The sequence below is a fragment of the Grampus griseus genome (assembly GCF_964374135.1).
Source record: "Grampus griseus genome assembly, chromosome: 5".
Classification (NCBI taxonomy): domain Eukaryota; kingdom Metazoa; phylum Chordata; class Mammalia; order Artiodactyla; family Delphinidae; genus Grampus; species Grampus griseus.
Genome location: NC_138998.1, coordinates 24,785,127 through 24,799,036, shown reverse-complemented (window position 1 = coordinate 24,799,036; position 13,910 = coordinate 24,785,127). Strand labels below are relative to the sequence as shown.

At 38.2% G+C, this 13,910-nt stretch overlaps 2 protein-coding genes across 3 annotated transcripts in view; both read right to left on the bottom strand.

The window, feature by feature from the left end:
- Positions 1–5,549, bottom strand: part of XRN1 (5'-3' exoribonuclease 1) — a 101,051-nt gene extending 95,502 nt beyond the window's left edge. For both annotated transcript variants that reach the window (XM_082654226.1, XM_082654227.1), the window contains exon 1: positions 5,397–5,549. In XM_082654226.1, the coding sequence (XP_082510352.1) occupies positions 5,397–5,471 (75 nt within the window). In that variant the 5' untranslated portion in view covers positions 5,472–5,549. The remainder of the gene's footprint in view (positions 1–5,396) is intronic.
- Positions 5,550–6,745: 1,196 nt separating this feature from the next.
- ATR (ATR checkpoint kinase) overlaps positions 6,746–13,910 on the bottom strand; it is a 102,658-nt gene continuing 95,493 nt past the window's right edge. Inside the window, exons 45-47 of the mRNA XM_082655559.1 lie at positions 12,847–12,998; positions 8,312–8,417; positions 6,746–7,078 (exon numbers count right to left, since the gene is read on the bottom strand). Of these exons, the coding sequence (XP_082511685.1) occupies positions 6,905–7,078; positions 8,312–8,417; positions 12,847–12,998 (432 nt within the window). The 3' untranslated portion in view covers positions 6,746–6,904. The remainder of the gene's footprint in view (positions 7,079–8,311; positions 8,418–12,846; positions 12,999–13,910) is intronic.

Here is a 13,910-nt window from a genome sequence, read left to right as displayed (position 1 = left end):
AATACATATCAAAATTTGAGGTGTGCACATCTTTTGTGTGTGTGTGTGTGTGTGTGTGTGTATGTGCACATCTGTGACCCAGGACTTCTACTATTGGAAATTTATCCTGAGAAATAATCAGAAATGTGCACAAAGACATAAGTACAAGATTATTCATGGCAGTACTGTTCAGAAAAGATAAAAAATTATATTATGTAACAAATGGGAAAAGAATTTGAAAAAGGATACGTGTCAATATATGTGTAACTGAATCACTTTGCTGTACACCTGAAACTAACACAACATTGTTAATCAACTATACTCCAATATAAAATAAAAAGTTAAAAAAAAGAAAAGATAAAAAATGAAAACAATGCCTAATAATAAAGAAAATTGATAATGGTACATCCACACAAGGGAATACTACAAAGCAATTACAAATTATAATATAGATTCATATTTGGCATGGGATAATGTACATAATACATATGGTCAAGTGACAAAAGTAGTTTATAAAATGGCAGGTAAATTATTATCCCACTTATTGAAAATATTTATCTACATATGTATCTGCATAGAAACTGGACCATAGTGTATGGGCAATTTGTGGTTTCTTAGAATGGTAAATGTTATTGGTCAGAGGGTTTAATTCTTTTCCCCCATCTACCTCCAGTAACCTAGGACATTGAGTAAGCATATAGTAGACGTGCAACTTCCCCTTGGATTTTCTGTATTAGGCTTTGTTTTTTGTTTGTTTGGTATTTTATAATCTTTAATTTCCACATTCTGGTCTAGTCTATTGTCCTCCACTTTAAGGAAAGTGCTTTTTTTAAAAAATAATATTTTGCTTGGTTTCATCCCTCCTCCCTCTCCTTTCCTTCCTTTCTTTCTCCCTATTTACTTATTTACTTAACTCCTTACACTCCCAAACCTTCACTGAACAAGAAATATGCTAACAGTAAGATAAGACTGCACAAAGTATTATATATCTCTGTATTTTTGGATCCTATGGTACATAATTTTTATATTCAATACAGATGTATGAAATAACTATAATTTTATAGTCATAATATACTTCTACCAAACTACTGGACCACTTGAACTAGGCATCAAAAATAGTTCTAGGTGTGTACACATTCAAACACCAATATAAGTCTTGTATATACTATCCATGTCAAGAATTCTCTAAAATAGGAATAGAGTTAAGCTCTACTATTTGTTTGTGTCACCTTTCTTTCTTTTTTCTAATATTACCAGCCATTGGTGCTTAATGCCTATTTCTATTAACTTATTTGAGGTTGCAAAATGGTGATATTCTATCACTTCTTTTTTTATTAATTGTAATACTTTTATAAAGGGGATCATTCTGCCTCTTGGTTACCCAGTGGTACAGGAAAGGTTTTCAAAATTGGGAACTGTGGGGCTTCCCTGGTGGCGCAGTGGTCGAGAGTCCACCTGCCGATGCAGGGGACACGGGTTCGTGCCCCGGTCCGGGAAGATCCCACATGCCATGGAGCGGCTGGGCCCGTGAGCCATGGCCGCTGAGCCTGCGCGTCCGGAGCCTGTGCTCCGCAACAGGAGAGGCCACAACAGTGAGAGGCCCGTGTACCGCAAAAAAATAAATAAATAAATAAAATAAAATACCCTTTAATTAGGTATTTATCATATCACACACACGAGTTTCAGAAAAACAATATTAATATTACCACTAATATGATTAATGGTAATATAATTTTTTTTGCATAACTTTTCCCCATTCTCTCTTACTCCCATTTATTTTATAGTTGTACTATCTAAACATTGTCAGAACACATAGCCATTATACACTAAACTCTCTCTTCACTCTTATTTTGATTTTGTTCTACAGGAAATTATATTTAATGTTCACCACTGGTATTTATGTTGATATTTCCCCAGTCCTTTTGATTGTCTGAAGCTCATTCTCTGGCAGATTCCTCAAGAAAGTGCTCAAAGGAACAATACTGCCTGACTTCTACACTGATCATTTGACCAGCTTATCGTTTATACTTAAAAGTCAGTTGAGGGCTTCCCTGGTGGTGCAGTGGTTGAGAATCTGCCTGCCAATGCAGGAGAACGGTCCTGGTCTGGGAAGATCCCACATGCCACGAAGCAACTGGGACCGTGAGCCACAACTACTGAGCCTGCGCGTCTGGAGCCTGTGCTCCGCAACAAGAGAGGCCGCGACAGTGAGAGGCCCGCGCACCGTGATGAAGAGTGGCCCCCGCTCGCCACAACTAGAGAAAGCCCTCATACAGAAACGAAGACCCAACACGGCAAAAATAATAAATAAATAAATAAATAAAAATTTTTTTAAAAAGTCAGTTGAGTATCTTTATGTTACTCCATTTTTTTCTGGCATAAAGCACTACTGTGAAAAACTATGATGGGAACCTGATTTTCTTTCCCTTACAAGTCATATGTTCCTTTCTTGTAGGTAACAAAAGCTTTTTTCTCTTTTTCTTTAAAGTCCATGAATTTAACTAGAACATGTCTTGATGTTGGTCATCTGAGTCAATATTCTTGGGTACATGGTATATTCTTTCAACATGGCTTCAATTTTTTTTTTTTAATTTCAGGAAAGGTTTCTTTAATTACAGTTTTAGTATTTGTTCTGTTATATTGCTTTGAACCTTTTTATCTTCTAAAACTTTCTCTTATTTCCACCTTCTATTTTTTTCTTATGGCATCATTTGTTTTTGCCTTGCTACTACTTTAGGCTTCACTTCTGATGTGATTTTGCCATTTATGTCTCATTTTCTTTAGGTTCTGTCACCTTATTCCTGAGTTTTTGTAATTGATATATGTTGTTCTTTCATGTCTTATTTTCTTAGTGCCTTTAGCTCATTCTGAAATAGTAGGTTATAGTTTTGGTCTGTTATGTGTGCATGTTTTTATTGCAAGCTTTTACTGTCTGTATGAATATTATTTTGTTCCCCTTTTCCCCCATAATAACTTTGTATACTATTTGACCTTGACACTTTTCTATCATTCATTTTTATGTAAACTTAATTTTCCTGAACTTTTGGAATGAGAAGGGGTTCAGGAAAGCTTTAACTTTACAAAGCTCCCTCTTCTGCTATTTTGGGGTAGTATTAAAAAATATGGTGGCTTGCCTGGTTTGTTTTCTAAGATTTCTTGACTCTGTAACCCTCCCTCACTTTTATCTTGACCTTATCTCTCTTGTCTCCTTCCTGATAAAATTTTATTTCACTCCCAGCACTTTCTCCTTAGGGTGGGCTCTACCTTAGAATGGTACCTTGCCAAGTCAGTTTTGTGGGTTCACAGGAGTTAGACTGCTCCTGCCCTTTAAAACCCCCCAGTTACAGCTACTGCTATCTAATAGGCTTGTAGAGTCTTAGTGAATATTCTGGAGTTCTGCTCTCAGGTTCATCAGATGTTGCCCCATTTCTCCTTCTTCCTCTTGCACACATGCCAATACCAACTGGGTCTAGAGGCTATCGGTAGTCTGTCCCCACCAAATTGTATCTTGGGGTTCATGGGGATACCCTGTCACATGGTTTTGTTGTAATTGTTCTATGGATTTTAAATTTAGCTATCTAGTTTCCCTTTCTGTTTTCAAATGAGGATTCAGAGAAACCAAAAACTATGCTATGTCACCACTGCCACCATCTTCCCAGAACCCACCCCTCCATCCAGTCCCTTTCCCCAAGGACTAGCTTTTGAACTGCTGTGACTTAGGAACTACCATGTTTTAAGTACTGCTTGAGAGAGTAGCTGGTGATTTCTTTTTGAAAGACATCACTTTGATGAACCAAGTTTTAAACCTATTGTTAGTGTTCGTGTCATAAAATTGCCTTAAAGCCATTATTTTTGTTCAGTAACAAAATTCCTCAAGATGGAGAAAATCCAAGATCCTTACACCAAACCAAATTCTGTGCCAAAGAGTAGAGAGTAAAAAGATTACTGAACAGATTGTGCATTGTCAAGTTAGTCTGAATTTTTCAATTTAGAGATAAAGTGCCTGATGCATGGCAGGTACTCAAATATTTGAGTGAAGGATCCAGGAAACGCCTAAGTTAGTTGTCACCATTTTTATCCTCTTCTCTGGAAAGAAATGTTTCCCTAAATCTAATTCAACCCATGCTTCAAATAAATTAAAGACAAACCACCATTCTGGAATTTTTGGTAAGCTTTTTCCTCATATACCAAACCTGACTGGAATCCAACAACAAAGAATCCTTTCCAGAAGTTTAACCCCATCTTCATGCTTACAGTACTTTTTAAAAATAATAAACCATAATTTAATAGACAGCATGATGGTGTTCACTGTATTATTTCCCTCCATGTTAATACAATGCTATCCATCTCAACTAACTCAATTAGCTGTACAAATTTCAAAAATGACTTTGTGTGTGTGTGTGTGTGTGTGTGTCAGAAGTGGGATTTGAACCCACGCCTCCATTCGGAGACAAAAATGACTTTTTCCTGTAAAATATAAAATGGGCAAAAGAGCTACCAAAACCATTAAATGTGACAAACACTAGACCCAAAGTCCAGTTTACCTAATAGACGACTGCTTACTATTTTTTTCCGCAGTTCTAATACCTAAACTACATTTTTGAAGTCTGCACATAAACGCTGCCCTGGGGTCATTATATACCGAATATTACTATTCCTAGTATTAGTGCTCTAACAATGTTTCTCTCTCCGTTCACCCCACGTCTCCTTCCTCCCTCATCTCCTTCCTCCCTCTCTCTCCCTTCTCTCTTTCACACACACACACATTCACACAATGAAGCTTCCAAATAACTGCCCCGGCCCCGTCCAAATGTATTTTTATTTCTTTTGGAACAGGGGATTGGTACGGTCCTTGGGGTAACAGAAAAAGAGTAAGGAACTGTATCATAAATATGAACCATCAGCCACGTCAAAAAGTCTACGCGTTGGGGGTAGGGCGGGATGCAGCTCTAGATACGGGAAAGTAAACAAGGGGATTCAACTGCGTTGGCCGATATTATTGTTTGTACGTAGGCCTGTTGCTCTGGCTGGGGATTGGGGGAAGGTCCTAGGAGGACAACCATCCCACTTCCAAAAAGAAAAACGAAACCTGCAGCTCCCTGGGGAGGAAAGGGAAGCACTCCCGAAAGCGCTCCTCCCCGGGACTTGATTGCGAAGTCGCGGCAGGCCCGGCCCGGGCAGAAGCTGTCAGAACAGCCGCATCCCCGCCGCTCTGCCCACAGGAGAGCAACTTGCGTCTTCGCCCCCACTCAGATCACCAGGGTGTCCTCAAACGTTCTGCTCCCCTCCCTTCGCCACTCAGCCAGCTGACGACGAGCAAGAAGGAGGCGGCGGAGACCCCCGGTCCCAGGGTGGAGAAAGGGCCGCCGAGCCCCGGGTCCTCCGCCTTCTGGGCCTCTGACCCCTTGCTTACCCACCTGATGCTCCTTCACCACTTCGCTGAGGCAGGGATACCGCTCCGAGATCCATCGATAAAACTTAGGGACTCCCATTTCGACCGTCAGTACTAACTCAAGTCAGGGCCAAATCGAAACCAAACGCCCCGCCGGGGCCTACGCTGCCGCCTCCGGCCGTCGCTCCGCAGATGACAACACACTGCCCGGCCAACCATAGAGAGCGGCCGCCGGGCCTAGAGCGGCCGGCTTCGAGACTGCATCTCCGGGGCGGGGCTCTAGCCCCGGCCCGAACTCGCTGCCGCGGAGCTGCCTGGTTACATTTAAGAGCGCCAGGCGTTTTTGAACGCGTGTGTGAAATTCAGTTCTGAAAATGTCAGTTGACAGACCCGAGCGCTGTTAAGTGGATTTGGAAGGGGGTGAAAACCTCACGAGACGACTGGAAGAGTCCTGGCTGCTTCCGTTTTATGGGATTACTAATCTCTGTTTTTCAACACAGATTTGGAAAGGTCTGATGATTTATTTGGTTTAGTTTGTTTTGTGAGCGGAAATTTTTTCTTTCAGGATACAACAAAAATTTCTCTTAAAAACGTTCTTTTCCAAATTATTTGCGTAAAATGATTTCCTAACTCCCCTCCACCCAGCTTCCTCCTTAACTCTTAACATTAGGCCTTCGATAGGAAAGTATACGTTTAGTTTTCACATTTATACTTCCTGGGTTATTATATTTTCCCCCATCACACTTCAACTGTACAAAAAGGCAGAATTTTGTAAGGTAAACTTAAGTGAAATTATCTGTTACAAAAAGATTATGTTTTCATTTATTTGTATGTAATAACCTCTTTGCTTTGGAATTATTTTAAATCTTCTGCAATAAAACGTACCCCCAAATTTAACGTTAAAATTTTTTAGATTATAAAACCTCATGAAATTTTAAGTAATGCTGTTTCCCCCAACCACTGGATTCTGCATTCTGGTACACTTAGTATGGCAGCATCTTTAAAATTACAGAATGTTTATATAGTTTTCATATTCATGTTAATTGGCTAATTTTTTTTCCCTATCACATTTTCAACAAATACAAAAAGAGTATTACTAAGTGAACTTAATGATGTGCTATTTATGTTTACATCTCTCTTACTAGAAAGTTCCCAGAGGGAAGGGGATCCGTGCTTTGTCTACAGTATTTATTCAATATGATTTTTTGTTCAAATGAATCCTTATGTTAGTACTTAAAATCAACGAAAGTTGTAAAATGAAATTAGGCTGGCTTGTTTCTCGCAAATACATCTTTGTAAGAGCATAAGAACATATGATATTCCATTTCTCCAGTTATACACAGTATATGTTAAGAAAGCAGTTTATTTAACAACATATATTATTTTAAATATTGTTAACAATCGGAGAAATATCAGTTACTGTGAGAACATAAACATAAGTTGTACTTTGGAACTGAATAGATACAACCACAGATTAATGATCCAAGTGCATTAATTTTAGATTATTAACATATTCTTTGAAGTAACTCCATTTCACATATATGGGGTCCAACCAAGGTACATCTGGCATAGCAAGTTTTCATCAGTTGCTTCTTGTATAAGGTAATGCACATGTCCTTCAATAGATAACGGCAGTCCTGTCACTCTATTTCGGGTCTTGATTACACCTTGTAGTCTCTGCTCAATGTCAAGAACATGGGTTTTGGCCTAAAAAGAAATTGAAAATCATAAGGACTAAGGACCCAATGACATGTAGATGTTTATAATTTGGAATTACTGCCTTTCTTTTATCTAACAAATATTAATGCCATTTTACTGATCATTACCCCTTTTGTAAGAGCAAATGCAGACAAAGGAGAGAAGCAATGAAACAAATACAATAACTTGAGATACTGATCTCGAGGCTTGCAATGTTGATCTAACATCAACTGGACATTTTTCAGGACTCTGAAATACAAGGGAATCTCTTCCATGTTAGGAGTCTAGAAAAATAATAGTATAAAAAAATCTACTCTGAAAAGTGTTTAGGACTTAAACATTTGAATATTAGTATTCTAATAACAGCAACAATACTCTAATGCCTAATGTTTAGATTATGTTATATGCAAATGGAAGTTCTAAGTGAGCTACTTGGAATTCTACATATTTTTCTCAATCAAGAAAGCATATCAGAATGCAAAAGTGAGAATGATGTAATTAGAAAAACAATCCTCAAATCTATTCTAACTTATTTAAAATAACTATCTGGAAAATTTGAGGATTCGGCTAATATAGTCAGCTCTCTGCAGCCAATGATTCAACCAACCACGGACTGAAAATATTCAGGGGAAAAAAATTCCATAAAGTTCCAAAAAGGAAAACTTCAACTTGCCATGCACCAGCAACTATTTACATAGCATTTACACTGTATTTGCAACTATTTACATGGTATTTACATTGTACTAGGTATTATAAGTAATCTAGAGATGACTTAAAGTATATGGGACGATATACACAGGTTATATACAAATCCTACAGCATCTTATATACGGGAGTTGAGCATTCCAGGATTTTCGTATCCACAGGGGGGTCCTGGAACCTATCCCCCATGGAAATCAAGGGGCAAGGGACTACTATGTTAGTAAAGAGTTCTACATATTGAAGCTGAGACCTGCTGCTCTATAAATTCAGGCAATTTGTGTTCAAGTTTTTCCCACTCTATATCATAACTGTGATTTGTTTATGGTTAAACAAGCATGTGTTGAACTCTGTTTTTACTATACTAATGATAAGAATGTTAACATTAGTAATGACAATAAAGAAAACTTATGGCCTTGTCATACTAGATAGAGAACTAAATTTCAGAGTATTCAATGGTCAGTCACTGACAGTATTTAGAATTAGTTACCATTTGTAGAGATATACAATATCGGTTCATATCAAGCTACACCTTCTACTAACCTTTTCGTTGACAACTTCCCCTGTTTCATTCAGTGGTGCTTTGGAATGCCCTTTCACTGGTTTACTCCATTCCACAAGAGGATCATGTAGAAAAGTCTTTAAGACACTAAAATGGAAACAAATATTATGGTAATAATACAATGTTATCTTTGTAAAAAGAACTCTCATTAAAGTCAACACTTAGGTGAAGGATAACTACTGAAGGATGAGAAGCTAATGGTAATACTCTTACAAAACACATTACTACCGTTTCAGAAAATGCTATGCTTCCTCCTTCAGAGAACTTGCTTTGCCTACATCTAACTATCCAATGTATTCTACCATAATGCCTGGTAGACAGGTTTTAAATAAAAAAGTGAATAAGTGAGCTTTAAATGTCCTTTCGAAAAACTACTTCCCACAGCTAACATCATATTTAATGGTAGAAGACTGGCTTCTTCACCCTTAAGATTAGGAACAAGACAAGGATGTAGATGTCTCGCCATGGCTATTTGACATTGATCTAGCTAGGGCAATTAGGCAAGAAAAAGAAAAGGCACTGAGATTAGATTAGAAAAAGTAAAACTATCCCTACCTACAGGTGACCTGTTGTTGTAGAGAGAAAATCTTAAGGTATCTGCAAAAATAACTATGACAACTAACAAATGAGTTCATTAAGGTTGCAGGACACAAGATCAATATAAAAATTTAGTTATATTTCTATACACTAGCAATGAACAATCCAAACATGAAATTAAGGAAAAAATTCCATTTAGAAATACTTAGGAACACATTTTTAAACAGTTAAATACAAGATTTACAAACGAAAAATTATAAAACGTTGAAAGAAATTGAAGAAGACTTAAATAAATGGAAAGATATCCTATGTTCATGGATCAAAAGACTTAAGATGGCAATACTCCCTAAATTGATTTACAGATTCAATGCCATTCCTATCAAAATCCAGGCTGGCCTTTGCAGAAATTGGCAAGATGATCTTAAAATGCATATGGAAATGCAAGAGACTCATAACAGTCAAATAGTCTTGAAAAAGAAAAAAAAAGTCAGAGGATTCACACTTCCTGACTTCAAAACATACTACAAAGCTATAGTAATCAGGAGAATGTGCTATTGGCATAAGGTTAGACATACAGATCAATGGAATAAAACTGAGTATCTAGAAATACACCCTTACATGTATGGTCAATTGATTTTCAACAGAAATGTCAAGACAATTAAATAGAGAAAAATAGGGCTTCCCTGCTGGCACAGTGGTTGGGAGTCCGCCTGCCGATGCAGGGGATGCGGGTTCATGCCCCAGTCCAGGAAGATCCCACATGCCGCGGAGCGGCTGGGCCCGTAAGCCATGGCCGCTGAGCCTGCGCGTCCGGAGCCTGTGCTCCACAACGGGAGAGGCCACGACAGTGAGAGGCCCGCGTACCAAAAAAAGAAGGAAAAAAAAAAAAAAGAGAAAAATAATCTCTTCAAAAATGGTGCTGGCAAAAACAGAAATACAGATCAATGGAACAGGGTAGAAAGCCCAGAGATAAACCCACGCATATATGGTCACCTTATTTTTGATAAAGGAGGCAAGAATATACAATGGAAAAAAGACAGCCTCTTCAATAAGTGGTGCTGGGAAAACTGGACAGCTACATGTAAAAGAACAAAATTAGAACAGTCCCTAACACCATACACAAAAATAAACTCAAAATGGGTTAAAGACCTAAATGTAAGGCCAGACACTATCAAACTCTTAGAGGAAAACATAGGCAGAACACTCTATGACATAAATCACAGCAAGATCCTTTCTGACCCACCTCCTAGAGAAATGGAAATAGAAACAAAAATAAACAAATGGGATCTAATGAAACTTAAAAGCTTTTGCACAGCAAAGGAAACCATAAACAAGACAAAAAGACAACCCTCAGAATGGGAGAAAATATTTGCAAACGAAGCAACTGGCCAAGGATTAATCTCCAAAATTTACAAGCAGCTCATGCAGCTCAATATCAAAAAAACAAACAACCCAATCCAAAAATGGGCAGAAGATATAAATATACATTTCTCCAAAGAAGATATACAGATTGCCAACAAACACGTGAAAGAATGCTCAACGTCATTAATCGTTAGAGAAATGCAAATCAAAAGTACAATGAGATATCATCTCACACCAGTCAGAATGGCCATCATCAAAAAATCTACAAACGATAAATGCTGGAGAGGGTGTGGAGAAAAGGGAACCCTCTTGCATTGTTGGTGGGAATGTAAACAGATACAGCCACTATGGAGAACAGTATGGAAGTTCCTTATAAAACTAAAAATAGAACTACCATACAACCCAGCAATACCACTACTGGGCATATACCCTGAGAAAACCATAATTCAAAAAGAGTCATGTACCATAATGTTCATTGCAGCAGTATTTACAATAGCCAGGACATGGAAGCAACCTAAGTGTCCATCGACAGATGAATGGATAAAGAAGATGTGGCACATATATACAATGGAATATTACGCAGGCATAAAAAAGAAACAAAATTGAGTTATTTGCAGTGAGGTGGATGGACCTAGAGACTGTCATACAGAGTGAAGTAAGTCAGAAAGGGAAAAACAAATATCGTATGCTAACACATATATATGGAATCTAAAAAAAAAAATGTTCTGAAGAAACTAGGGACAGGACAGGAATAAAGATGCAGATGTAGAGAATGGGCTTGAGGATATGGGGAGGGGGGAGGGTAATCTGGGATGAAGTGAGAGCATGGCATGGACATATATACACTACCAAATGTAAAATAGATAGCTAGTGGGAAGCAGCTGCATAGCACAGGGAGATCAGCTTGGTGCTTTGTGTCCACCTAGAGGGGTGGGATAGGGAGGGTCGGAGGGAGACGCCAGAGGAAGGAGAAATGGGGATAAATGTATATGTATAGCTGATTCACTTTGTTATACAGCAGAAACTAACACACCATTGTAAAGCAATTATACTCCAATAAAGATGTTAAAAAAAACAAATAATCCAATTAAAAAAAACGGGCAAAGGATTTAAATAGACATTCGTCCAAAGAAGTTATGCGAGTGACCAATAAACATGTAAAGATGCTCAACATAACTGGTCATTAGGGAAATGCAAATTAAAACACAATTAGATACAATTTCATACCCATCAAGATGGATAAAATAATATAGATAGACAATAACAAGTTTTGGTAAGGATGTGGAGAAATTGGAACACTTAGACATTGCTAGTGGGACTATAACATATTACATCTGCTTTGGAAAACAGTTTGAAAGTTCCTCAAAATGTTAAGCTTAGAGTTAACATATCCAGAATCCTACTCATAGGTATAACCAAGAGAACTGAAAACATATATCCACATAAAACCTGTACACAGATGTTCACAGCTACACTATTCACAATAGCCAAAACAATCCCAAATGTCCATTAATTGATGAATGGATAAACGAAAGGTGGTATATCCATATAATAGAATATTATTTGACAATAAAAAAGAATGAAGTACTGATACATGCTAGAGCATAGATAAACCTTAAAAACATCATGCTACTGAAAGAAAACAGACACTAAAGGCCAAATGTTGTATAATTCTACTTATATATGAAATATCCAGAATAGGCAAATCTATAGAGACAGAAAGATTCGTGGTTGCTAGGAGATGGTGGGGAGTAGAGTTAGGGAGTGACTGCTAATTTCTTTTGGAGGTGATGAAAATGTTTCATAATTAGATAGCAGTGATGGTCACACAATCTTGTGAATATACTAAAACCACCGTAGTATGTATATTAAAAGACCAGATTTTGGACGTCCCTGGTAATGTGGTTAAGAATCCGCCTGCCAATGCTGGGAACACGGGTTTGAGCCCTGGTCTGGGAAGATCCCACATGCCATGGAGCAACTCAGCCCGTGCACCACAACTACTGAGCCTGTGCTCTAGAGCCTGCGAGCCACAACTACTGAGCCTGCATGCTACAACTACTGAAGCCCGTGTACCTAGAGCCTGTGCTCCACAACAAAGAGAAGCCACTACAATGAGAAGCCCACGCACTGCAAGGAAGAGTAGCCCCCGCTTGCCGTAACTAGAGAAAGCAGCAATGAAAACCCAATGCAGCCAAAAATAAATTAAGAAAAAAAAAAGACTAAATTTTATGGTATGTAAAATATATCTTAATAAAAGCTATTATTAAAAAACATCTACTTCAGGGCTTCCCTGGTGGCGCAGTGGTTGAGAGTCCGCCTGCCGATGCAGGGGAAGGGTTCGTGCCCCGGTCCGGGAAGATCCCACATGCCGCGGAGCGGCTGGGCCCGTGAGCCATGGCCGTTGAGCCTGCGCATCCAGAGCCTGTGCTCCGCAACGGGAGAGGCCACAACAGTGAGAGGCCCACATACCGAAAAAAAGAAAAAAAAAACCCAAAAAAGCCCCCCAAAAAACATCTACTTCAACCAGTATAAAGTAGCTCTATATAAAGAAAACAACTTAGAAACAAATAATCACATTCAAAGTTACTACTGTTTACAAAATATAGATGATTACCTCATTAAAGGTTCTCTCTGATCTCGCATCAGCCTCATTGTAACTTCACAAGCTCTTCGAAAAAGACCTTCTGTTCCCATAGGACCCATTCCATTAACCATATTATGAGTCATGCGAAATGGAACAATTTCTGGGACCTCAAAGGTTTCTCCCTTAAAACAATGCATTTTATTAAAAAGTAAAGATGCTGGAATTTAAAAATCTTTATGCAAAAAATTAAAAGCTTTTAGGAGAGAGCAAACATACCCTCAAAATATTCGTATGTGCAACTTATGTTAGAGGCCTACATCCTGAAGGAGCCATATGACTCTACCTTTGCTTTTGAGGAGCTGAAACACAACTCCTTGGGTAAGATCTAGAGGATGGATGGATTCATCTTTCACTGAATTACTAAAGTAATTACAGAGAATTATAGAGCAATATTTATGCATTCAATATTTAGCCTTATATTAACTACCTTAATATCCTTCTTGAATAGTATAAAGTACAAACAAAATACTCTCACAATTTTCTTCTTTTCTTTAAGACTTTCACTTTAAAACAGGACGGGAAAAGAAATAGCCAAGTGTTAGATGCTCACAATCCCTGAGACAGGAAATGTAACATGTAATATAATGAAGTCCAGTTCATTTATTTTCTTCCATTCTCTAACACCTGCCTTTCCTAGGGCTTTTTCATCCCTCCAATCAGTTTCCCTAAATTCCTCTCTTGTATGAATCCCCTATACCAGTGGTTTATCTTTGATTTGTTTTCAGTTGGGTCTGTGACCTTTCTTGGTTTCCTGTGATAGCAGACGGCAACCCATAGAGAACTAAGGATGAAGGAAAAAATGGGTTTAATAATTAGTCTGCCTTTCAGGATCATGACATTGGAAAACTGGAGGGGGCCCTTAAGGAGAGCTGAATGACCTCAATTTATTTCCAGACCCCAGCTGGACCTACACAATCTGAATTTCCTGTGATGTTTCCTAGGTACCTGCATTAAAAAAAAAAAAAATTCTTAGATGCTGCTGCCAGGTTTGGAAGCAATCACATTAAACTACTCTGTCTCTCTAAAACTGAGTC